General features: G+C 40.8%; 1 protein-coding gene across 1 annotated transcript in view; it reads left to right on the top strand.

Moving 5' to 3' along the window:
* The window catches only part of LOC126457824 (mitochondrial chaperone BCS1), a 39,709-nt gene extending 12,247 nt beyond the window's left edge, over positions 1–27,462 (top strand). Inside the window, exons 4-6 of the mRNA XM_050094452.1 lie at positions 13,504–13,737; positions 26,847–26,964; positions 27,110–27,462. Coding sequence (XP_049950409.1) covers positions 13,504–13,737; positions 26,847–26,964; positions 27,110–27,371 — 614 coding nt within the window. The 3' untranslated portion in view covers positions 27,372–27,462. The remainder of the gene's footprint in view (positions 1–13,503; positions 13,738–26,846; positions 26,965–27,109) is intronic.
* The last annotated feature ends 237 nt before the right edge of the window (positions 27,463–27,699 follow it).

Genomic DNA, 27,699 nt, shown 5'->3' with positions numbered 1-27,699 from the left:
ACACCTTCTTCCTCCCTCACAGTAATCCATCAAGCCCCAGAGCTTTGTTCAGTATTAAAAGTTTCGACTGTCTCTCAGCACCACTGACACTAACTCTTTTTCACTCATCATTTTAGTGGTACAGCAATTCTAAGGCAGATTTGAAAACAGAGTTAAGCATTTCAGCTTTTGCTTTGCTACCATATATTTCAATTCTTGTCTCACTTGCTAGTGACTGGTCACTAACTTTAGTGCCACTAACAGCCTTTATGTACAACCAGAATTTCTTTGGACATATCATTTGACAGTATTGTGCTATGTGGTCATTCAAGGTTTCACTCACTGCTCCCTTGACACCCAAATGTGTTTCATTCTGTCTAGAGTTCTATGGTTTATTTTTCATCTATTATGCGGCTCTCTTTCTTTAGAAGTTTCGTTACAGTGACTGTCTACCATATAAGGTCCCTTCCCTTATGAACTGTTCTTTTAAACTTGAGCCACAGTTCCTCTACATGCCTCTGTCTTCTGCTGAAAGTTTTAAGTTCCTCGTTGAGATATGACACTAATGACTTTTTATCTAGTTTACTGAACATATATATCTTTTTGCTTGTTTTATTTACCTATGCACTTCAGTAATCATTGCTGCCACAGTCACATCAGGGTCGCTGATACCAGTTTCTATGTGAACATCCTCAAAGAGGTCAGGTCTATTTGTTGCCATTAGATCAAATATATTTACATCATGAGTGGGGTTCCAAACTGCATGTTCTAGGTAGTTTTCATTGAAGTCACTTAGTTATGTTTCACAGGATACCTTATCACACCCACCACTAATGAAACAGTAATTTTCCCAGTTCATTGGTGGATGATTAAAATCTCCACACTGATAACCTTGAATTTAATCTCCAAAGTCTCCACCTATGATAACTGTATGATTGAGAACTTCCATACAAGTAAACTGAGGTTTTCTCTAAAGTTTTCAGTAACATCAGGAGATGAGTCTGGTGAGTGATAGGATGATCCAGTTACCATTTTATGCCCGTCCCTGACACTTAGTCTTGCCCAGTCAAACTCACATGCAGCTTCAATTTCGATCTCATGTGTATTTGAGTGGCAGATTAAGTTTCTGTTCTTAAGTCGAGGCCTGATGCTCAACTTAAGTGGAATCTTTCTAAATTTTTACCCAACTACTGCACCGCAGGCAACATGCATGCTTATAACATCCCCAGTCATACGTGAAGCCAGCGCTCAGTAGCAGTGACAGTTTCTCTTTCAGATTCCTTAGAACAAAGTGACCCTTTGTATTAACACATTTTCTGGTGACAGTCCTTTCCAGTTGGCTGTTTGTATGACTACTACTTGTAACTCCAATACTGCCTTCCAGCAGTTCCTGTTGGTGTGGCCGCTCTAATAATTATTGATTTCTTACCTGAAGAGCTTCCATTTGTGGTGCTGGACAGTTGCGTATGGTGACTTCGTCTGTCTCGGTCGCTTTCTATAGCCCCATCATTCTGCCAATGTAAACTCAGTTTATTAGGCAGCATATGCTATCATTGCAGGACAGTTATTTTACTTTGAATTGCCTTTCAATAATGAAATGATAATCTCAATCATCATGTAAGAGAATGTTGTTTGTTTTATATGTAAGAGTGACTAGTACTTTTTGCAACTGGATTAAATTGAACCCTGTTTCACCTAAATATTCATTACATACAGTATTCACTGTACAGATAGGTTTACAAATTGTGTGTGTGTGTGTGCACTTTTTATGAGACAGAGTTGAAAAACCAGGCCCAAATTAGCCTAAATGGGTGTTGGAAACTGCCTTAAAACTGCACCCAGACTGGTCAGTGTATTAAGTTAAAGATGTTAATCTGACATTTGAATTGGTTTAATATGGGAATAGTCACACTTGTGTCAAAACCTACTCTCTCTCTCTCTCTCTGTGTGTGTGTGTGTGTGTGTGTGTGTGTGTGTGTGTGTGTGTGTGTGTGTGTGTGTCTCCCATTCATAGTTAGTTAACATCAGTTGAAACCCATATGTTAAATTTCAGCCACCAACATGAACTATTGAAACTGCTTGATGTACAACCCTGAATTGTACCACTGTGTGAAGTGGCCCTCTTTTGTCACAGCCTCCATTTGCTTGTCGGCAAACACTGAATTACTGATAGAAAGAAATCATAGAATAATTAAATATTCATACAGAAATACAACCTACATTTTCTCCATAATGTTTCTTCCACAGTTGTATGGAAAATACACAGATAAGTACAAGGTTACCAAAATGTCACTCCTAATTTTGTTTCTTGCAACTATTGAAAAAAAAAACTGAATTATTGATGTAATGATCCAAACATATATTTTTGTGTGCCATGAACATACAATTAAGAACATTTGACATGAATTGCAAGCAGACTTAAATGTTTCCATAAAAAATTGGGCCAGAGTTAGGAATGAATCAGGTCTGATATTGATGTGTTGCGAGGAATTCCATACCCATTTAGTCAGAGCTGAAAACAAAGGATAGGTAAACCAATAGTGCATGTGATTGCTACTTGAGAATTGTCTCACAGTGGTAGACTGGGAACCTCAGTAATTTTCCCATTGTAATGTTTTCCCTGTCGATATTATGTAAAATACCTTCCTCTGATGGAATAATTCTCTAACAGTTGAAGTTCACTCATCGTTATCTGTGAACTCTGAAGTCTCTCTTCTATAAACGTAAGCTCAAAATTCTACTGATACTAATTCAGAATTTTAATGACCACACCAAGAACCCAGAGAGACTAGATTTGTTTACACAAAATGGAAGAAGATTGAAACACATAAAAAATGTGTCTTCCTTTCCCATTTTTCCAATTTACCACAGGTGTGGATCATGGTTTCCACACTGTAGAAGCCGGTGACATTTACCAGTAAAATTCATGGTGCACAGCTCTCTTAAAATTTTACTGACAGTATCTCCTTTCCTTTTCAATATCTGCTAGTCATCATCATCATCATCATCATCATCATCATCATCATCATCATAAGTCATTGTGCTCAGTGCTGAGTGTCGTGACCCCATGAACCAAGTGTCTCCATCCCGGACAGTTGCCAGCTTGTCTTAGTGCCTGCTGAAGAGGTAGACTGGAGATCATCTTGATTTGATCTGTCCATCTGCTCACTGCTCTTCCTCTTGGTCTCATGCCCTCGGATCTTTCCTTGCAAGACTATTTTCTCTAGATTTTCTCCATCTCTTCTCACAATATGGCTAAAGAACTGGAGAATTTTTTTGGTGACTTGAAAAGAAAGGCATCTGGGGATATTGCGTTGTTCAATGATGGACACATTTGTTGTTCTTTTGGTCCATTTTGTGCGTAGCATCCTGTGCCCGCACAAAAGCTCAAACGCATCAATGGGCTGTTTGTCTCTGGCCTTGAGTGTCCATGTTTCGCAACCATAAAAGAAGACAGAAAACACAAGTGTTGCAACTAGCCGGATCTTTGTGCTATTTGTTATTGCTCTGCTCTGCCAGATCTTGATGAACTGCTTCATAACCACTTGCCCTAGTGTGATCCGTTTTCTTATCTCGTCTTCACAACTTCCGGTGCTGCAGGTGGTTGACCCAAGACAGATGAAGGAATGCACGACTTCCAATTCCTTTAATCGACCTGTGAGCTGGATCTGTTCTCCTCAATCAATTATCATGAGTTTGGACTTGCTGAGTTTGATGTCTGATCCATATGCTGGACTAATGTCCTTTATTCTTGTTAGTAGCTCAGCAAGTTCATCTTCGCTTTTGGCTAAAAGCTAATATGTAACATCAAAAGCTACGCCCAAATATGATCTAATAACATAGCATATATAGCTCCCAATGTCATGTTTTCTGACACTTTATTGCATCAAACCTTACTAAAAATGACACTTGTGGAAAGATATTTAACACAGTGTATATTCGCGCAGGCTTAATGTTTTTCATGTTTTTGCATCCGAACTTGAGACTGTCAGTGCTTTATTTGTGTGTTCAGTTTGCAGCTTTAATGAGTTTCCAAAACTGAACACTGATGTTTAGTGATGTCACAGATCATATGCTGTGATCATTTGACACAAGTGAACCAAGCAGCCCCCATGCTAATTCAAGAATTTGCAAAGCTAAGGCCGGTATTACACTATCAAATTTCTTTGTCCAATATCTTTGTCAAAGATATTTTATATTGTAATAGGGACTTTGTCAAATGTCGTCCAATATTTGATCAAATGTACGGCCCCGCTGTATATTTGATCAAAGAAACCGCTTGTCTTCTGTTCACTGCAATGTGACATGTTACCACATGGAGCGCTAGCATCGCTGCAGCGTTCTGTCGTCTGTAGTGTTTTTATAACCATTGCAGGTAAATACAATTGGTGTGTGCCGACAACTACAAAATTAATAGAGATGTCTGAAGCTGGTAAGGTGCTTTACAACGTGAGGCACCCTGAATACAAAAATAGATTAAGAAGATTGGAGACCTGACCTGACCTGACCTAACCTAACATAACATAACCCAACCCTCTCCTGTAGCAAGGAATCGGAGTGTTATAGTGAGCCTGTCTTCTGAAGATGTAGCAGTTCTTAAGTGAATATTGTACTTTGTGATATGAGGATACACTTCATTGAGCACATACAGAAATGTATGCTCATCCATTCTTAAGTAATTGATGTACGACTTGACGTCTTCCACTGTAAGCTCACGTAACAAGTTTTGTTGAATGCTTTTATCGTGTCGTCGTAAAACCCACGGCTTCACCCAGATTAGGTTAGTTTTTCGTTCCATAGATCCGTGCTGAGGAGATCCTCGTGGATGTGGAACATGTTGATTTTTTTTAAGCTGAAATAATAATACTAATAGTATGAATAAATACAATACATCATTTGTTTCTATTAAAAATTTCGCCAATGGAGTAGAAGGAGTTGGCCAGTAGTAAGTCTTTCAGCCTCCTTTTAAACTGATCTTTATTTCTAACATAAATTTTTTATGTTTCCTGGCACATTATTGAAGATGATTGTTCCTGAGTAGTGGACCCCTTTTTGAACTAAAGTGCTTTTAAGTCCTTGTGCAGATCATGTTTGTTCCTGGTATGTATGAACTGAGTTGTTTGTTGGAAAAAGAGATATATTATTAACGACAAATTTCATTAAGAAGTAAATATACTGAGAGGCAGTAGTTAGTATACCCAGTTCTTTGAAGAGGTTTCTGCAGGAGGTCCGTGAATTTACTCCACAAATAATACGTATTACACGCTTTTGGACCTTGAAAACTTTTGTTTGACTTCAAGATTTACCCCAAAATATTATCCCATATGACATTAGGGAATGAAAGTATGCAAGCTTTTTCATTTTTATGTTGCCTATGGCTGCTAACACTCGAATTGGAAATACAGATTTGTTAAGGCCTTTCTGCAGTTCTGTGGTGTGCTGCTCCCAACTGAATTTATCATCAAGTTGTAATCCCAGGACTTTTAAGACTGTCAACCTCGTATGCATGGTTCCATTTTTTCCCCCCACTTCTTTTCCGCATGTGCACACAGTGCAATTGGAGTACGTAGAACTGCTGCGGTATTAACAAGTTGTTGTCAGCCATCTTGAACTTTGACGAAAAATTTGATGACAGTGTAATACCCCTTGTAGCGCTACGTCAAAGATCTTTGTCAAATATATTGGACGGAATATTGGATCACATCTTTGATCAAATCTTTGACAAAGAAATTTGATAGTGTAATACCGGCCTAACATGCAATATATGTTGTTTTTATATTTATGCTTGTGTATTATGAAAACATGCAGTTTAAGCAATACACTGCATTAAAGTTCTCTCCAAAGACTTCCTTCTTAGTATGGTGTGTTGGGCTAAAGTCTCAAGAAATGTGATATCGTTTGCTAAATATTGCTACACAGAAATTATGTATATAACCTTGTCTGGATTTGCACTGTTTTTGTTCGTGATTAATGTTTAGACTGGGTCTGGGCACACACAGTTCCTCACTTTCACCGTAATCTCATATTCCATGTTTTTGCCTAATAAATGTTGTACTGTTTTCAGACTCACTGTGTGCTTCAGTTGTTCATATGAAGATAAATCGGACACAATACACTCACAATAAGGACACAATACACTCACAATAAGGAAGTACCTAATAACAAACTTTATTATGCAGATGTTGCAGCAAGCAAGTAAATTCTTTGCAACTAATAAAATTAAGTGGACATGTTTTCCACACTTATGTCCTCCAATCATTCGTGAAACTCTCACCAGGCGGTGCCACTTATGTTACCATGTCTTAGTGCACTCTAGCAAGAATTTACAAACTTAGCATGCACTTCCTACAATGGATAGACTTGCCAATGCCTTAAACAGTTTTCTTCGACTATCAAAACGTTAATAGTAAATATCAATTAATGATGCACAACTGCTGAATAGAGATATACAGACTGGGTTCTGCTAGGGAAGATTTAGACCCTCTGTTCATTCCATTTCATTGTAAGCAGTGGAAGGAGAAAATCATGAGGCTGTTGGTAGGACATCTTTAGGCTGAATGAACACAGCTTTCAGGAGGCCCAAAACAGCTGTACTCCACAGAAACAATTCCCCCAGACCTCTGCTACACAGAGCTACAAGGCATTTGAAGCCACAGTGTTAAGCCTAGCTTCTGCCTGTTCGAAAAACATCACTCAGTATGAACACTTCCAAAAATACTGACCATCAGTGTAAAAATTCTTGTGGGAAGTTTTTGAAATGTGTTCTGATAAATATCAATTTCTATTTGATTAGTAATAAGTACATTGCAATATAGGACCATTCAGTACCAAGTGGTGTAATTTTGGAAAAAGTTCCTGCATGAACATCATGGATTTTGCTGAAATTTTGTGTGAATGTTCACTAATGTTCCCAACAAACATTGGTATTGTTTTACTTTCACAGATTTAATACTTGCATAGATATAGTCATTTGTTTGATTCCATAGTGCAGCTATCAACAGTGCTCCTGTGTGTTTTCGGTAGCTTAGAGATAGAAGATCTCCAGCAATATTTTCTGTAAAGAAATAAAAGTAGGTCATCTTATAAACTTTTATGCTCTCTTAAACAAAATAATGAAGAAGACTTTCTGAACAATTTTTGTATGAATAATTTGAAACAACATCAGACAAAAAAATAGATGCCGGGAATAAATGTGACATTTAACTTTTTATATCTTCGGAAGTAATCCTGGGATAAACCTGAAACATTGCACGTTATAACTTAACAATACAAGGTCTTGGAATACCAAATTTGGTTCTCCTACTACTTTTTTCCAGTAGTTTACAAACTAAGGGCAAAATTGACAGTTTTTCTAAAAGTGCCAAAAATAGCTATTTTTTGTCCACTTTTACAGAAAAGAGTCTTCTGCAAACTCTTTTAACACTTTGAGGACTGAGCGTGAGTGTGGACGCTCAACCGGCTGGTACTGAGCGATTTCACAGTTTTTCTGAATTTTCTACAGCAGATTCTATACCACAGAAAATAGATTGCCCTTTTGCATTTAAAAACTACGTCCATTCCCTTCAGAGTACCGCAAAGAAATAAACATTTATGTTAGTGACAAGGGTTGTATATTAATTTCAGAGTATGCTGTTTTCACAGTGAAAAAAATTTTTTTTTCTTTTAGGGCCTCTAAGGGACATAGGATTGAAGTTGTTAGTTTTAAATGAATAACTGTTGAAATATGAACTTTTATTTTATTAATAATCCAGTTACATTGGCTTTCGTATGAAATATTTCGAAACATTTTGGAAAACAAAGCCCTACGTCACAGGTTTCACAATAATATCGCGTGTCTTTCCTTGAAACTTCACCATATCTGGCCTTGTTTGTTTCTGCGCATAATCTGCACCTTCTCTTAGGCCACTTAGACGATTTTGTGGGTGGAATTAATTTTGGAAAATGTCTTCTGCTTAGTCTGTTGATGGATGAACTATTCTGAGAAGTGCATGAGTCTGAGGCCACCTTTGTGAACCAACTTCCCTCTGTAATGTATTCAACCAGATGTTTGCTTGTATTTCGCAACATTTTGTACAAAATGTATGAATTTACAGTCATGAGCATGAAAATGTGAAAGAAAACTTTTTTCCACCACTTTATTTGTTTTCGTTCAAAAAGATAATACGCCATTAGCTGGTCGCTATGATCCACACCAGCTTTTTTACTATTTTAGCCCAAAACACAGGCTGGCTTCATTTTTTTCACCATTCCAGTTTTAGTTTTTACACAGACATTTGTTGCCGTCATTTTATGCTTTATTGTCAAAAGAAAAACTTCTCTGTTGTCCTTCCATTTTACAAACAGTAAGTGATCTCGCCTTCGAAACGAAAGTTCATTTTTTTTTTTCAATTTCTGGCCAACAAGATCCCTTGGTAGTCCTTTTCTATTTTTCTGCACAGTACCAACTGCCTTAGTTCTTTTCCCCCCACAAATAATCCAGTAAATCAAGGCTGGTGTAAAATAGGTCCATGTGTAATGTGTGACCTTTATTATGAAACGAATGACACAGTCTGTCTACAATGTGTAAAATGCTGTTATCGGCATTAGACTGTTTCCCAGAATAAATTTCACAGTTCAGAACGTACCCACTTTCACTTTCACATAGCATAAAATATTTTACGCCATATTTATTAGGCTTATTTTTCATATACACTCTAAAACTCAGTCTACCACGAAAAGAGCAAATTCCTTCATCTATAGTAATATTTTCGTCTGGCTTGTAAACCTTTCCACTTTGGGTCACGCATCTGTCGAATATAGGTCTTACCTTATGAATAGGATCGTGACCTACCCGGTTTTTAGGAATATATGTTGCGTTATCTAGGAGATGTAACATTCGTAGAATTGACAAAAATCTATCTCTTGGCAGACACTTTGCCGCAAATGAGGATTGCAACACGGGATTTGTTGACCAGTAGTCAGATAGTTTTGGTCTCTTGACTAGGCACATATGCAAAATAATACAAAAAAATTTATACAGTTCACTGAGTTTCACTGTTGTCCACTTACGCCACACTGACTGAGGCTTCAGTTTTCCTGTAGCACTTAGTGTCTCTATTGTCATTCTAGCATAGCGATTTGTCTCTCGTTTGATCAGTGTCCCCAGTTCTTCATTGAAAAAGTACGTGAAACAATCAAACACTGAAGAATGTTGGTCAATCCCATCTTGAATTCCACAGGCCAGAAGAATATGGCAAATTGCAATGACCAGTTGTGTTTGTTGTGACAGCGATGTTAACAGCGGTTCACCGTCCAAGCGATCGTTTTCATCTATAAGAAAATTTGTAAAAATTATCTTTTTTCCGACCAGGAATCAAACCGCAGAATTACGGAAAATTCGGACAAAAAATAGCTTACCATCACTAATGTCAATATCTGCAATTTCTCCATATAATTCTGAAGGACTATTGTTCAATAAAAATTCTATTTCTTCATCTCGCAAGGCCATGACGAAAATAAAGCGCAAAGCTATCAGCCGACAACAATCTAAAGTTTCGAACTGCCGCGCGCCTGTTGTAAGTCGAGCGTGAGCGTGGCAAAGCAAATGACTCAAAATATACTCCTGTACCACCTCCAACAGTGACATATGCTGCCATCTATAATTTTTTCTTGGTACTAAGATAACCAGAGTGTACTTTTAAACCTACAGAATATGAAAGTCATGCGCTGGGAGTCGTTAACATCGCTGATAATCGGCCGACGTAATAGCTACGTCAATCGTCTTTTTGGGGTACTGTCGGACCGACGTAGGAGCTACGTCGCTCGTCTCGAAAGTGTTAAACTGTTTTCACTACAAATATGTTCTAAACCACCTAAAGAATATATTAGATTTTGCAATGGGAGCGCATAAGTCCCTTAAAAAATTTTGCTGGTACTCATATCTAACATATTTTATTATGTTCTACAATTGTTTAGTACTCTCTGTGGAAGATAATATCAAAAGTCCTGATGACTAGGAAATGAGCTTGAGTCAGAAAAACTGCACTCTCTCTCTCTCTCTCTCTCTCTCTCTCTCTCTCTCTCTCTCTCTCTCACCATCCCGTCCCCCTCACCTCCCCCCCCCCCCCCCCCCCAATAATTTGAGGCAATTATATTTGTAAATTGTAATTTTTTTTTTTTTTTTTTTTTTTTTTTTTTTTTTTTTTTTTTTTGTTCTGTCTCATCAAAATTTAATCCTAGATGGTCCCATCAGTGACGTCATCTGGCTGCCAGTATAGTTTACCTCATGTCATTCTACAGCAAATTAATGAAACCTGTAGCTTGAAGTAAACATAAGCTTAGGATACTAAAAGAGACCTCTTGTAGCTCGGCTTCTGATGCATACAGAACTGCATCATTAAGCTTGGGATTCTATGTACTGAAAGACTTATCAGGCTTGGGAACTAGGGGTTAAGAATCTCACCAATGGCTGCTCTTCCATAGCTATCAGGCATGGCCCCTATGGCAGTGGGGATGGTGGTTATCTCACCTAGTCATCAAAACTTTTGATATTACCTCCCCAGAGAGTACTTAACAATTGTAGAACATAATAAAAGATCTCAGATTTGAGTACCAGTGGAATATGGATGCATTTTCAATTCACCTACATCATCTCATTTTTAGAGCTTTATATGCTCGCATTGCAAAACCACATGTAGTTTTTAGGTGGTTTAGAACAAGTCCTTTCTAATGAAAATGATTGAAAAGAATTTGCAGAACTCTTTTTTTTAATGCGGCCAAAAATAACCATTTTTGACATTTTCAGAAAAATTGCCAGCTTTACCCTCAATTTCTAAACTATTTGAAAGCAGTAGGAGAACGAAAATTTATATTCTAAGACCTTAGGTGCCAAGTTCCAGGCTTATCCTGTGATTTACTTCTAGAGATATAAAAAAGGTTATTTTTTTAGGATGACGTTATTTCTTATTACCTATAAGAAAATGGCCCAGAAAATCTTTTTTGTCATTGTTTTGCTTAAGAGAGCCTAAAACATTGTACCAGATGGTCAGTTTTGTTTCTTTCAAGAAAATATTACCGGAGATATTCTGTCTCAAAGTTGCCGAAAATTCACATGTTGCGCTATGGGGTCAAACAAATTACTATATCTCTGGAAGTATTCAATTTGTGGTCGTGAAGCTGTACCAATGTCTATTGGGAATGCGAGTGAATGTTCATCAAAATCCATGATGGCCAAGCAAGAACTTCTAGACCACTTGGCATGGAATTGATCCTCTGCCTTCAGGTGGCCCTACCTCATACAAAAAATAGATGTGTGGAATAACTACAACCTGTTCATTGTGTACCATAAGAGTGTCTGTGTAAAGCATTGATCTTTTCATACTTGCTCCATAATTCCCAGTTGATTCCTGAAAACATACATATAGCATAGGTAACAATAGACTATCCATACTGATTACGGGGTCTGTTGTGTGTGAATGTGTGGGTGCAGGCACGAATTAAAGTGGTTGCCTCTATTTTCCCCCCTTTGAGTGAAAGCATCCTTTCAACACACAGTTCTTTTTTAAAATTGGACTGCTCTGCATTGTAAGTGCAAGCTTCACTAAAATTAACAAACTTATGCTTTGTGTTTACAGTATAATTTTAGTTCCTGGCATTTATTTCAGGATAATTAATAACTGAATGTGACAATGTCACTCAAAGATTCTTCATACGTATAGTTTTTGTCAGTGTTTCTCGCCGGTGAATTCGCAATATCAAGCTTTTCAGTTGTTTTGTATCAGATGGTTGTACTATTTAAATGTTAGTCTTAACAGTGTATCCAACATTCCATACATCACGTAATCTTTGCCCATATTTTTCGAATGATTGTTTCAGTTGGCGGCATCTGTTTAATCTCCGTAGCAATCGGTAAAACATTCACACAGAGTTCTGTGTTACCTATGAGCTGAAACTAAATGTACAGAATATTTTTGAAACTCAAACTAGTGTTGGAAAGATCTGTAAACACTTTGCAGGGAAAAAGAGAGAGAGAGCTCCGAAAAATGAATATTAGCTTCCCATTTCAACAAAACCGTGATGTGGTATTCTTCAGTGAACACCGTGGCGATAACACTTATCTCAATCATGTGCATAATAATTGCTGTAACTCCAGGTATTGATAGCCAGGGGTAGTTGCAAGTACCAAGCAAGAAACTATCCTTTTAGTGATAGTGCAGCCATTTGACAAGAAACAACTGAAAATTGATAGTGTGAATTCACCGATGCAGAATACACTGACAAAAATTATACATATGAGGAATCTATGAGTGACATTGCCATACTCAGTTATTAATTATCCTGAGATACATGCCGGGAACTAAAATTATATTATAAACACAAAGTATAAAGTCGTTAATTTTAGACAAGTACTAGAGAAGACTGAGCACAAGTTGTGATTGGAACTGCAACACTCATTTTGATGGAGTCTACCAGTAGATCTTCCTCTGTGATGCTCAGCACACCTTACATTCTCTCCCATCTTTACATATATTCACTTTGTGCCTTTTTCTTTTCTGTGGAAAACAGTCTATAAATATATGCCATTGGTTGATGAAATGTACATCATATGAGAATTCAGTTGGTGCCATTGTTTTATTATTACTACATTCAGAACAAAAGCACTTGCAGATTACCATTCAGCACCTATTGTAGCAGTGTGTGTTATGAGAGAAAGTGGATACATTTGTCAATTTAGGATATAGTTGCATTAGGTTACACAACCTGGAGGGTCTCCAAGTATACTGATCCAGTATTGACCCATATACACACAGTACTCATGAAAATATATGCTGACACAATTTTTTGAAATATCACATTGTAAAGCAACTGACATGGAGTGACAATAGAAAGTCTTCCTTACACACCTATCTATGCAGGTGTACTCACACGTTTCTTATTATTGTTGAAGGCTGATGTCAGCAACTTACTGGTAGACCGATACCACAATACCAAAACAATTATTATTAAGTACATATAAGTGAGGGTACCAGTTACTTGCATTGGCCACAAATGGGGCAATGAAAACAGAGCAGGCACAAATTGGGGAAAACATTGAGTTTCTTTAGCAAAAGAAGAGAAAACTATAATTGGTTTAAGAAAAAAGTAGCTATATCTGAGAGGAACTATGAGTTCCTGAAGTTTGGTGATTCATCTCAACTGCTTCAGCTGTTCCACTTGTGGCAGTGCTCAAGTAGGTGCTTTGCTTTTGTTAAAGTTCCCTTTAAGTAAATTACTACTTCCGGTTTTCCTACATTCTAGGATTTTCAAACTTTCTAGTTTTATAAATAAATACATTATGAAACAAAACTACTACCAAGTTATAACTTTCAGGTGACAGAATGTGTAGTACTGCCAATCGATACATACAACAGTAAAAGTGACACACTACCTATTTTAGGAACTAATAGTTCTTCTGTTGGGGATGGAGAGATGGATAGGTTGGAAAGTTTTAAAAGGAAAGAGGAGAGAGATCCACCTGCTATATAAACAGTAAGTTTTATTTTTTAGGAATTCCTTACCGTAGAGGATACCTTCTTTATGGCCCACCCGGCTGTGGGAAATCCTCATTCATTACAGCACTTGCTGGTGAGTTGGAGCACAGCATCTGTGTACTTAACCTAAGTGATAGAGGACTCACTGATGACCGACTCAACCATTTATTGAGCCTTGCTCCTCAACAGAGTATAATATTACTGGAGGATGTGGATGCAGCATTTATCAGCCGTGAAGAATCTTCACAAGGTGAGTTATTTTGTGACATAACTTTTGTGTTCATCCTTTATCACCTGTATAATTCAGTATTTAACCAATTGTGTTGTCTGTTGTTGTAATAATACAGCTTTAACCCTTTTGCACTAGACAAGTTCTCATACAATAAATTTTGGATAACCAACATAGTAGGATAGTCTGCTACAACCTGACATTAACTAGTTTATTACAAAGTCCAGCACAAAAGAAACAAGACTTACATTAAAAATTCATATATTTACCAAATGTGTTCAATTAGTGATGGTCACCTTCAGCGTAAGATCCACATAACACAGGCCTTATGGTACAATACCTAAAAGTGTGAGTAGCAAATTGCTCATACACTGCCCACTAAGTTAACTGATCCTGATGAAACTCATCATATCATAATGAAATATTTCAAGACCAAAATATAGTTTCTTTTTTATTCAAGTGGTGTGCAATTAAGAAGTGATTTACTCCAGAGAGAGAGAGAGAGAGAGAGAGAGAGAGAGAGAGAGAGAGAGAGAGAGAGAGAGAGAGAGACTGACTGACTGACTTTGAAGTGTCAGTAATGTTCTTTGTATATGTGTTGCAAACAATTTGTGCTTCGTGCTCAGTTCCTTGGCCCAATGTGCCTTCCCATGCACACACCACTTTGGCCCTCTTGTAGAAGTTTACTGGTGCTCTTGTCCTGCCAACATGGCAGTGGGTAGATTTACTTCTGAGGATGGTGGCAGGCACATCTGTGGAAAGCTTGAGAATTTCATTTGAAATTACACTCCATTGAATGCCAAGAAAATTTTTCTTCGGGAAAGCTGCCATGAAAGGTTCAAATAAACACAAAATTATCAACATTATAGGAATCCATATTGTGATTTTTGATAATGTTACTAGTAATCGTATGGTTCAGAAGCCACCTATGTAGTTTTTTTTGTTGTGGTCTTCAGTCTAAAGACTGGTTTGATGCAGCTCTCAGTGCTACTCTATCCTGTGCAAACCACCTCCTCTCCGAGTAATTAGTGCAACCTATTCCCTCTGAATCTGTTTAGTGTATTCATCTCTTGGCCACCCTCTACAATTTTTACCCTCCACTGTTCCCTCCAATACTAAATTGGTTATCCCTTGATGCCTCAGAATGTGTCCTAACAGCTGATTCCTTCTTCTAGTCCAGGTGTGCCACAAATTCCTCTTCTCCCCAATTCTGTTCAGTACCTCCTCATTAGTTATGTGATCTACCAATCTATTTTTCAGCATTCTTCTGTAGCACCACATTTCAAAAGCTTCTATTCTCTTCTTGTCTAAATTGTTTATCGTCCACATTTCACCTCCATACATGGCTACACTCAATACAAATACTTTCAGAAAAGACTTCCTGACACTTTAATCTATACTGGATATTAACAAATTTCTCTTCTTCGGAAACACTTTCCTTGCCATTGCCAGTCTACATTTTATATTTTCCCTACTTCGACCATCATCGGTTATTTTGCTGCACAAACAGCAAAACTCATCTACTACTTTCTCATTTCCTATCTAACTCCCTCAGCATCACCAGATTTAATTCAACTACATTCCATTGTTCTCGTTTTGCTTTTGTTCATGTTAATCTTATATCCTCCCTTCAAGTTACCGTCCATTATGTTCAACTGTTCCTAAGTTCTTTGCTGTCTCTAATAGAATTACAGTGTCATCGGCAAACCTCAATGCTTTTATTTCTTCTACCTGGATTTTAATTCTCATTCCAAATTTTTCTTTGGTTTCCGTTACTGCTAGTTCAGTATCCAGAATGAATAACATCAGGGATAGGCTACAGGCCTCACTCACTCCTTTCGCAACCACTGCTTCTCTTTCGTGCCCCTGGAATCTTATAACTGACATCTGGTTTCTGTACAAATTGTAAATAGCCTTTCGCTCCCTGTATTTTATCCCTGCCACCTTCAGACTTTGAAAGAGAATATTCCAGTCAACATTGTCAAAAGCTTTCTCTAAGTCTACAAATGCTATAAACAGAGGTTTGTCTTTCCTTAACTTGTCTTAGAAGACAAGTCGTATGGTCAGTATTGCCTCATGTGTTCCTGCGTTTCTACAGAATCCAAACTTATCTTCCCCAAGGTCGGCTTCTACCAGTTTCTCCATTCTACCATAAAGGATTTGTGTTAGTATTTGCAGCTGTAACTTGCTAAACTGATAGATCAGTAATTTTCACACCTGTCAGCGCCTGCTTTCTTTGGAATTGAAATTATTATATTCTTCTTGAAGTCTGAGAGTATTTCGCCTGTCTCACACATCTTCTCACCAGATGGAAGAGTTTTGTCAGGACTGGCTCTCCCAAGGCTATCAACAATTCTAACAGAACATTGTCTGCTCCAGAGGCCTTGTTTTGACTTAGGTCTTTCAGTGCTCTGTCGAATTCTTCTTGCAGTATCTTATCTCCCATCTCATCTTCATCTACGTCCTCTTCCATTTCCATAATTTGCCCTCAAGTACATCGCCCTTGTATAGACCCTCTATATACTCCTTCCACTCCACCTTTCTGCTCTTTTCCTTCTTTGCTTAGAACTAGTTTTCCACCAGCTCTTGATATTGATACAAGTGGTTCTCTTTTTTCCAAAGGTATCTCTAATTTTCCTGTAGGCAGTATCTATCTCACCCCTAGTGATATATGTCTGTACATCCTTACATTTGCCCTCTATTCATTCCCGCTTAGCCATTTTGCACTTCCTGTTGATCTCGTTTTTGAGACGTTCGTATTTCTTTTCGCCTGAATCATTTCCTGCATTTATAATTTCTCCTTTCATCAGTTAAATTCAGTATCTCTTGCGTTACCCAAGGATTTCTACCAGCTCTCATCTTTTTACCTATTTGATCCTCTGCTGCCTTCACTATTTCATATCTCAAAGTTACCCACTCTTCTTCTACTGTATGCGTTTCCACTGTTCTTGCCAAATGTACCCTAATGCTCTCTCTGAAACTCTCTACAACTTCTCATTCTTTCAGTTTATCCAGGTCCCATCTCCTTAAATTCATACCTTTTTGCAGTTTCTTCAGTTTTAATCTACAGTTCATGACCAATAAATTGTGACCAGAGTCCACATCTGCCCCTGGAAATGTCTTACAATTTAAAACCTGATTCCTAAATCTCTGTCTTGCCAATATATAATCTATCTGAAATATATAATCTATTTTCCGGTGTCTCCAGGCCTCTTCCACGTATACAACCTTCTTTCATGATTCTGGAACCAAGTGTTAGTGACAAGTGAGTTATGCTCTGTGCAAAATTCTATGAGGCAGCTTCCTCTTGCATTCCTTACTCCCAGTCCATATTCACCTACTAATTTTCTTTCTCTTCCTTTTCCTACTACTGAATTCCAGTCCCCCATGACTATTAAATTTTCGTCTCCCTTAACTGTCTGAATAGTTTCTTTTATCTCGTCAACATTTCTTCAGTCCCTTTAGCATTTGCAGAGCTAGTTGGCATATAAACTGGGGCTATTGTGGTAGGTGTGGCCTTAGTGTATATCTTGGCTATAATAATACGTTCACTATACTGTTTGTGGGCAATGGCCTTGCCGCAGTGGATACACCGATTCCCGTGAGATCACCGAAGTTAAGCGCTGTCGGGCGTGGTCGGCACTTGAATGGGTGACAATCCAGGCCGCCATGCGCAGTTGCCATTTTTGTGGTGCACTCAGCCTCGTGATGCCAATTGAGGAGCTACTCGACCAAATAGTAGCGGCTTCGGTCAAGAATACCATCATAATGGCCGGCAGAGCGTTATGCTGACCCCAAGCCCCTCCTATCTGCGTCCTCCACTGAGGATGACACAGTGGTCGGATGGTCCGGGTAGGCCACTCATGGCATGACGACGGAGTGCTATACTGTTTGTAGGAGCTTATCTGCATTCCTATTTTTATTCATTATTAAACCTACTCTTGCATTACCCCTATCTAAGATTTTGAGTTTATAGTCCTGTATTCACCTGACCAGAAGTCCTGCTCTTCCTTCCACCAAACTTCACTAATTCCCTATATATCTAGCTTTAACCTATCCATTTCTGTTTTTATATTTTCTAACCTACCTGCCCAATTAAGGGATCTAACATTCCATGCTCCAGTCCGTAGAATGCCAGTTTTGTTTCTGCTGCTAACAATGTCGTCCTGAGTGGTCCCCACCCGGAGATCTGATTGGGGGACTATTTTACCTCCGGAATATTTTACGCCATCTTCATTTAACCATACAGTGAAGCTCCATGTCCTCGGGAAAAATTATGGCTGTAGCTTTTCGTTGCTTTTGGCCATTCGCAGTACCAGCGCAGTGATGTTGTTTTGGTTGATGTTACAAGGCCAGTTCAGTCGAATCATCCAGACTGTTGCCCCTACAACTACTGAAGAGGCTGCTGCACCTCTTCAGCAACCGCATGTTTGTCTGGCCTCTCAATAGATACCCCTTTGGTTTTGTTGCACCTATGGTTTGGCTATTGGTATCACTGAGGCACGCAAACCTCCCCACCAATGGCAAGGTCCATGGATCACGGTTAATTTTGTTAAAGTTTGAAGGAAGTCGGTAAAAGAGAGTTGAATGGTACTTTTTATGGCATGTCTAGTTGGACTAGAAAGTATGTGCATACAGGTGTCAAAGGAGGAATGGTAAATATTCAGCGATACAAAGGAACAATAATTCACACAAAAAAGTCTAGCCAACATGGACTCTAAACTGCGTACCTTGAGAGCTGTGGGCACTTTTTCAGTAGAAGAGATGTTTCACAGTAGCAAAGATGTAGTGTTCATAGCTCTTAAGTAAGCATTTTAGAGCCCAAGTTCACTAGACTTTTTTGCTTCAAATGATCATACCTGTCGTATCCCCGAATACTGACCGTTCCCTCTGGGACACCCTCTAGGAAGAAGTGTAAGGCTTGAATATAGTGCAGTTGTTATTGCACAATGTCAGAAGCACTTAATAGCACTAAGATTGTCTTATGCCAAATGTGAGCTTCATGCAAGCATCATATTTCTGTATGTTCAGAAGCAGAGTGAAACAGTTTCCATCATCAGTTGTGTCACTAGACACTAGAACAGTCAACGAAGGAAAATAAGGGGAAAAACTTCATCTAGTCGCAAATTTTTGTACACTGGTAAGAGGAAATGTCAGGAACAACATACTAATAATCCTGACCAGTGGACAGTGAGCATTGGGGGGAGAGGTCCCTTTTTGTGATTTTATTGAATAACTCAAACTGCAGCTTCAAGCTAAAATGTTTGCCAGTACAAAATTAAACTATGTTACATTTCTTACAAAAAAAGGTCATATTCATTTTTTTCTCTAGGAATAATAGTTTCTGTGTTAGGCGATATACAAAAATTACAATATTCGTGATATTCTATCAGCATTGGGGTGATCTGCAATAGTGTGGATTCTGAGGAAACTTTCAAACACCAAGATCACTAGTAAAGCGGGTCAGGGGGTTAGAATAGGCCCGAGGTATTCCTGCCTGTCATAGGGAGCGACTCAAAGGAGTTTCACACGTTTCGGCCTTTATGTGATGGTCCCCTGTAGGGTTTGACCTCCATTCTTCAAAATTTTCCCAACGAGTGAGCCAATTAGGGAAGGGCGCCTTACAAGGTGCATCGTGTCCATCGTGCATTGAGATCTTTAGCCCCCTTTCTCGTCATTGCAGTCCTGCCCATTCTCCATCTCTTGGGCAAGAACACTTTCCTAGGTGCGTTTTCCACCATGCGCTATGCAGTGTCGATTTCTGCGTCGACGATGACCATGGACTTCTTTGCGCCTGATATCCAGTGTGGTAGCCAGTCTGTTGTGGTGGGGCTGCCATGTACCCTGTTGGCTGTAGCCCCCTGACCACATAGGGATCGTTCTGCTGATGCCTGCACCGTTAACTCGCCATGTATGTCAAGGGGTACATGCCCATCCCCCTGGGGCATTGGGACTCCTGCCAGGTGGCCTTTGCTGCGACTGGGTGGCGCCCGTGGGGAGGACCCCTGGTCGGAGTGGGTGGCATCAGGGCGGATGACACGTGATGAAGTGTAGTCCATCATCTCTTGCTGGTGATGAAACACCAGCAGTCTCTAAGTGATCACGAGCTCAATTCAACGCACAGAAGTACAACCCCAAATCGTTCTCCTCCCTGGCCACACCATGGGAGAAACATCAGGCTAAGGATGGCAACGGATCTTATTCGCCCCGGTACCTTGTATGTTTAAGAAGTGATGGGGAATCTTTCATGACAATGAAGCCTCATTTTTTTGTTGAGCATTTAGAGGACACGTTCGGGGAGATGGAGGGCTTGTCCAAATTCAGATCTGGGTCAGCCTTGATCAAAACAGCATCCTCTGCCCAGGCACGGGAGTTACTCGATTGTGACAGGCTGGGGGATGTTTCTGTAACCATCACGCCCCATAAGAGCTTAAGTATGGTCCAGGGTATCATATTTCACAGAGACCTTTTGCAGTCTGGCAATGAGCTGTGCACCAATTTTGTGCGATGAGGTGTACATTTCATTTGGCATGTCCACCGGGGTCTGAAGGATAATCAGGTTGCCACTGGTGCCTTCATCTTGGCCTTTGAGGGTGATAAATTGCCCGAGAAGGTCAAGGTGATAGTCTACCGGTGTGATGTAAAGCCCTATATCCCTCCCCCGATGCGGTGCTTTAAGTGCTGGAAGTTCGGCCATATGTCTCCCCGGTGTACTTCCAGCGTCACATGCTGAGATTGCGGACGCTTATCTCATCCCAGTACTCCATGTGCCCCGCCTCCCATCTGTGTAAACTGCGGAGAGCACCATTCGTCTTGCTCACCTGACTGCAGGGTTCTCCAGAAAGAAAGGAAAATCATGGAGTACAAGATCCTGGACCGACTGACCTACACTGAGGCTAAGAGAAAATTTGAACGCCTGCATCCTTGGCGTATGACATCGTCTTACGCCACTGCTACAACAATTCTGGCACCATCAGCTCTGCCAACCCAGTTCACCCGTTGATGGGGGGGGGGGAGGGGGGCGCATTTCCCTCCCTGTTGCTCCTGCACACCCACCCCCTCCCAACCATTGGGGACGTCCATCCCCACTTCTAAGCCAGACAAGCGCAAGTATTCTTTGGCTTCTCTTGCTAGGAAGGGGTCCCTTGCATCACTCCCTTCCCAGGTTTCTTCTAGTGGGAAAGATGACACCCTCCAATTGCTGAAGAGCCCAAAAGCAGCTGGTCGTAGGGCTTCACACTCATCCTCAGTCCCAGAGACTGAGCCAGTGAAGTCCTCCCAGCCAGGGAAACCCAAGGAGCAGTGAGAGAAATCCAAAAAGAAAACCAAGTAATTGCGGTGGTACCCACACCATCGCTACCTAAAAGCTCTGAGGCTGGGGATGGGATGGAAATTTTGGTGTCCGCTGAGGACCTAGATCTCGCCAGACCCTCAGAGATATGGATATAGATGCTCAGGCAATAAATCGGTGGCAGCAGGTGACTCTGAGGTGTAAACTGCCTCATTGAATGTTCCATGCCTTCCCAGTCTCACGATGTCATCCTCCAGTGGATTTGCGGCAGTTTTTCCACCATCTGGTTGAGCTATGGCAACTGTTTAGCTTTACATCTGCTATCTGCATTGCCGTGGCTATAAGGGATATTACAGGAACCGTAGCAACTATAATCGAGTGTCAGGTGGAGTTTGCGTTTATGTCCTAAACTCGGTCTGTAGTGAACATGTGCCCCTTCAAACCCCTCTTGAAGCTGTGGATGTCAGAATAAGGACGACACAGCTAGTACCTCTGAATGTATTAGCTGCACTGCTTGATGAACTCCCTAAACCTTTCCTGCTTCTGGGAGATTTTAATGCCCATAACCCCATGTGGGGTGGTACCATGCTTATTGGCTGAGACAGAGATGTCGAAACTTTACTGTCACAATTCGACCTCTGCCTCTTAAATACTGAGGCCGCCACACATTTCAGTGTGGCTCATAGTAGTTACTCGGCCATTGATTTATCAGTTTGCAGCCCAGGACTTCTCCCATCTATCCACTGGAGAGTACATGACGACCTGTGTCACTGCCCCAGCGTCAGGCACATGGAAGCCTGCCCAGATGGGCTTTGAACCAAGGCAGACTGGGGAACTTTCACCTCTGCTGTCACTGCTGAATCTCCCCCACCATGGTAACATCAATGTGATGGTTGAGCAGGTGGCCAGTGGTCGTCGCCGGAAGTCGCTGCAGCAATTAAGGAGTGTCGGTGAGCTCTACAGTGGCACCCTTCCCTGGAGCACCTCATAGCCTTTGAACGGCTCTGTGCCTGTGTTCGCTACCTTATCAAACAACAGAAGAAGGAGTGTTGGGAGAGATATGTCTCCACCATTGGGTGCCACACGTCACCTTCCCAAGTCTGGACAAAGATCAAACGTCTTTTCGGGTACCAGGCCCCAACAGCTGTCTACATCTACATCTACATCCATACTCCGCAAGCCACCTGACGGTGTGTGGCGGAGCTGTCCCCCGTGTTATCATAAATGGTGAGTTACGTACTGACGCAAACATGATTGCCGAGCAACTTGCTCGAGCCTCTGCATCGGAGAATTACCCCACAGCCTTTCGCACACTCAAACAGCGGCTGGAAGAGAACATCCTCTCATTCACTACACACTACAGTGAATCCTATAATGCCCCATTTACAGAGTGGGAGCTCCTCAGTGCCCTTGCACATTGCCCCGACAAAGCTCCTGGGCCTGACTGCATCCACAGCCAGATGATAAACATCTCTCATCTGACTACAAGCGACATCTTCTCGTCATCTTCAACCGTCTGCTGGGATGACGTCTTCTCATCGCAATGGCGGGAGAGCACCATCATTCCGGTGCTCAAACTCGGTAAAAACCCACTTGATGTGGATAGCTATTGGCCCATCAGCCTCACCAACATTCTTTGTAAGCTGCTTGAACGCATGGTATGTTGGTGGTTGGGTTGGGTCCTGGGGTCACGTGCCTTGCTGGCTCCATGTCAGGGCAGCTTCCGCCAGGGTCGCTCTACCACTGATAATCTTGTGTCCATCGAGTCTGCCATCAGAACAGCCTTTTTCAGATGGCAACACCTGATTGCCGTCTTTTTTTACTTGCGTAAAGCATACAACACAACTTGGCGGCATCATATCCTTGCCACATTGTGTGAGTGGTGTCTCCGGGGACCACTCTCGATTTTTATCCAAAACTTCCTGTCGCTCCGTACTTTCCATTTTCAAGTTTGTGACTCCCATAGTTCCATCCATATCCAGGAGAATGGAGTCCCGCAGGGCTCTGTATTGAGTGTCTCTATTTTTAGTGGCCATTAACGGTCTAGCAGCATCTATTGGGCCCTCCGTCTCACCTTCTCTGTATGCAGACAACTTCTGCATTTCGTAGTGCTGCTCCAGTACTGTTGTTGCTGAACGGCGCCTCCAGGGAGCCATCTGCAAGGCGCAGTCATGGACTCTAGACCACGGCTTCCAGTTTTCAGCCGCTGAGTCGTGTGTCATGCACTTGTGTTGGTGTCGTACCGTTCATCTGGAACCTGCGCTTTACTTTAATGACGATCCACTCACTTTAGCGGAGACATATCAATTCCTAGGACTGGTTTTTGATGCTCGATTGACTTTGCTCCCTCATCTTCATCGCTTAAGCAGAAGTGCTGGAAGTACCTCAATGCCCTCTGTTGCCTGAGCAACGCTAATTGGGGTGCAGATCGCTGTACGCTGCTGCAGCTCTTCAGAGCCCTTGTCTAATCCCGAATTGACTATGAGAGTGTGGTTTATGGTTCAGCAGCGCCTTCAGCATTGCATTTACTTGACCCTGTGCACCACTGTGGGGTTCGATTAGTGACAGGAGCTTTTAGGACGAATCCAGTGACCAGCGTACTGCTGGAGGCTGGTGTCCCTCCACTGCAGATCAGACGTGTGCAACTGCTCACCAGTTACGCAGCACACATTCATAGTTCCACTGAGCATCCAAATTAGGTCTCCTTTTCCCGGCAGTTGCATCTCCCGCATCGGAGGCCCAGATCGGGGCTAACGATTGCGGTTCGCGTGCGGTCCCTTCTCTCCAAACTGGAGTCCTTCCCTCTACCACCTCTGCTTGCGGTCCGTTCATGTGCGCCTCCTTGGTAAACGCCTCGGCCGCAGCTCCGTCTGGATCTTTTGCATAGCCCTAAGGACTCCGTTAACCCCGCCGCTCTCCGCTGTCACTTCCTCTCGATTTTTGACATGTTCTGGGGCTCTGAAGCAGTTTGGCTCAATGACTGATGGTCATGTAGGCTTCACATATGTTCATGGAGGACATATTGAACAGCATTCTTGCCAGGTGGCTGCAGTGTTTTCATTGTAGAGCTGGCAGCCGTATCTCGTGCTCTTTGAGTACATCCGCTCCTGCCCTGGCGAATCACTTCTCCTGTGTACTGACTCGTTGAGCATCCTACAAGCTATCGACCCTTACCACCCTCTTGTAGCATCCATTCAGGAGTCCATCTATGCCCTGGAACAGTCCCGCCGTTCCGTGGTGTTTGTGTGGACCTCATGACACGTCGGAATCCCCAGCAATGGACTTCCCAACAGGCTGGCCAAACAGGCATCTCCGAAGCTGACCTGCGTTCTGTCTTACATCGCGGGGTTTTCCGGCATTGGGAGACAAAATGGCATAACAGCATGCACAACAAACTGCATGTCATTAAGGAGACTATGAATGTGTGGAAGTCTTCTATGCATGCAGGCCTTTCGCAGGGAATCAGTTGTCCTCTGCCGGCTCCACATTGGCCGTGGCTAACATGTGGTTACCCACTCTGTCATGAGGACCCACCTCAGTGTCGCTGTGGCTCCCAAATGACAGTCGTCCACCTCTTGCTGGACTTAGACTGCCCTACTTTTAGCTGTTCTGTGGCAGACTTTTAACTTTTCCAGCACCCTGCCTTCGGTGTTGGGCGACAAAGCCTCCACAGCAGCTTTAGTTTCACATTTTATCTGTGAGAGTGGGTTTTTCTATGTTGGTTTTAATGCATGTCCTTTGTCCCTCTGTGTCCTCCACCCTAGTGCTTTCCCTTTATATTCTCGTGGTTGGCCAGCCACTGTAATCTGCTTTCATGTTTTACTCTCTTCTGTTTCTAGTGCCTCTCTTGTTTTCTTGTCCTCTTTTGTCCCTTTTAGTATTCGTTGCCTTCCCTTTGTTCTTGTGGCTTTTCTTTCTGTTTTGTGTTATGTTTTGTCCGTTTTATTTTCGCACTTGTGGCATTGTTTTATTAGGAACAAGGGAACAATGACCTCGTAGTTTGGGCCCTTCTCCCGCCTGTAAACCAACCGTTAGGTTCATATAACTGGTTTCCGCAAGACTATGTTGCCACCGTTGAATCTGCAGTAAGGTAGAACCGAAGTTGACAGGAAAAAACAGTTAACTAGCATGATATAGCACTGTACACAAGTATTTCCAGTTACCACAATATGTGGAACAACAACATACCTTGTGCCTTATAACATTTGATCATCTCTTTCATCTGTACTGTAAATGGCACTACATCACATATATATGTGTGTCAGTGTTACGAAATTCCCTGGAAATCAGCATGTCAAACAGAAAAGAAATACTATGTGCTAGCATGATACTAATGCACTGACTAAGAGTGCCCACATAGCTGACAACCGACTGAGAATCAGGGTAAACATTCTGTTACGTAAGCCCACCAGATGCCACTGTGGTGATGTGACTCGATAATATCGTCTTCCATTGGACAAAAGCATATTACAGATAACTGTTTTACATTAAACAAAATCCAGTGTTATTACAACCTATGTAAGCCATTGCAAGCCACTGGCATTTGAAGCTGACTGCAGAACTTTTCTACTGTTGCCAACATACATTCCACATAAGGACCACGAAGATGAAAGAAAGGAGGGGCCTCACATACGGAGGCATACAGATAGTCATTTTTCCCTTGCTTTTTTTGTGGGTGGAACAAGAAAGAAAATAATTAGTAGGGGAACAGGGTACCTTCTGCTACACTCCGTACAGTGACTGGTGGAGCATGTATGTAGACATCTTATAAAGATTTAGTATGAAATTCTACTTCTACTGCATATGCTTCCAGATGCTCGTCTGAGCAAAATTTAATAACATTACTGGTCTGAAACATATTGCAGTTTTTGATGACTATGGTGATTCCTCATTTGTTCATGTCAGAAAGTAAGAATGTAACTTAAATCACAGCTGATGAGGAATTTTAACACCTGGTCATATTTCAACTGATCTATAACTCTCATAATCACATAGAGTTCAACTTAAAATACATTGAACTCACTGGGGATACAGATTCTGAAAACATGATTAGGGAAAATGATAGAACAAGCAGTTATACTACTTTCAGGTCCAGTGTATACGTTAAAATCATGGCATTCATAAAAAAAATTAAAAAAATATCTTGGAAACATAGCCTGTTCATTGCAGTCTACTGAGTCTAAAATTAATTATCCTGGGTATCTCCCTCTGCATGTTAATTTGAGGCACACACACATTCATTAAATACTGCTTTACTTGTACACCAAACTTGTAAAGCCATTCCAAGGCTGCACAGACATTGTTACAGAAGAGGCCAGTTCTGCTGGAAACAACTGGAGCTTGAATGCTTGTTTGGCCACAAGGGCCATTCATCAGTCATCAGCTCACCTGTCACTAGGTGAAAGCAGTGTGTAGAGTGGCTATTCTGATACCACATGGTGTAATGAGTCCAGTATTTTTAATATGTTGATCCTGCTCAGCCAGTGAGCATTCAATCATAATGTATACAAAAGAGCATGAAACTTCTATAAAATAGCAGGAAACAAGTTATGCCTGTTTTTAGCATACTACAATCATGCTATTAAGTTAGTGAATACTTTTTTCAAATCTAACACACCAAAGTATGGTTTCTTTGCTTGCTATAAACGGTACTGCTCAGACAACTTTAACCACTGGTAAATTAACAACCATGTTTGCATTTGCTAAGTCCAGCTGTACTTAGTTTCACACACACACTTTATCAATGAAACAAATAAAAATTAAAAGGCTACATTGTACACTACTGAAGGATCATAATTTTAAAAGAATAATAGATGTTTCTTTCCTGGTATCTTTGCAGTAAAAACAGCATTTGAAGGCCTAAATCGTGTAACATTTAGTGGACTTCTTAATTGCTTGGATGGGGTTGCTTCAACAGAAGCTCGCATTCTTTTCATGACGACAAATTATCTGGAAAGGTAAGGCATGCTGTCACGGCCTTTTTTGTTCTGTTATGATCAGTTACAAAATAGCAAACTCTTGTCAATATTTGAGCATGTGTAAATATTCAACTGATTTTTGTGTACCTTCTTACAACCAGGATTCAACCCTGCTTCTTCACAGGTTAGATCCTGCACTAATTCGACCTGGGCGTGTGGACCTTAAAGAATACATTGGATACTGCAGTTATCAGCAGGTTGAACAAATGTTTAGGAGATTCTATTCTGATCAGGCTGTTGGTGAAAGAGCTGCACAGTTTGCAGATGCAGTGATGAAGACCAAGAAACCAGTGAGCCCTGCCCAGATACAGGGATATTTCATGTTTTATAAACAGAGTCCCGAAGATGCTATGAAAAATGTTGAACAGATCTGGACTTTAGGCTAGCAGTGTCCATGTAGAATGAATTCTGTAATATAGTATCCCATTTTGTTAAGTCAACTGTATTGTAAATAATATAAAGTTTTATTTTTCACTGGTCTTTTATTTCTGTCAATATTTACCATTTGTGGCATTTGATACTGTGGTATCTTTAATTATCAGCAAGGCAGAGTTTCTAAAACAATTATACAGTTAAGTTGCACTAATTATTAAGGAACGTCTAATAGCAGAATAAGTAGAAAATGTTGTATGTGACTTCTTTTGGATCACATTTGGTGATAAAACATAATGCCTGTTTTAGATGTGTGACTTATAACAAGAAATAAAATAGACA

Source organism: Schistocerca serialis, chromosome 2 (genome assembly GCF_023864345.2).
Source record: "Schistocerca serialis cubense isolate TAMUIC-IGC-003099 chromosome 2, iqSchSeri2.2, whole genome shotgun sequence".
Taxonomy (NCBI): domain Eukaryota; kingdom Metazoa; phylum Arthropoda; class Insecta; order Orthoptera; family Acrididae; genus Schistocerca; species Schistocerca serialis.
Note: the sequence above shows the minus strand (reverse complement) of the source record. Positions and strands in the feature narration are given on the sequence as shown.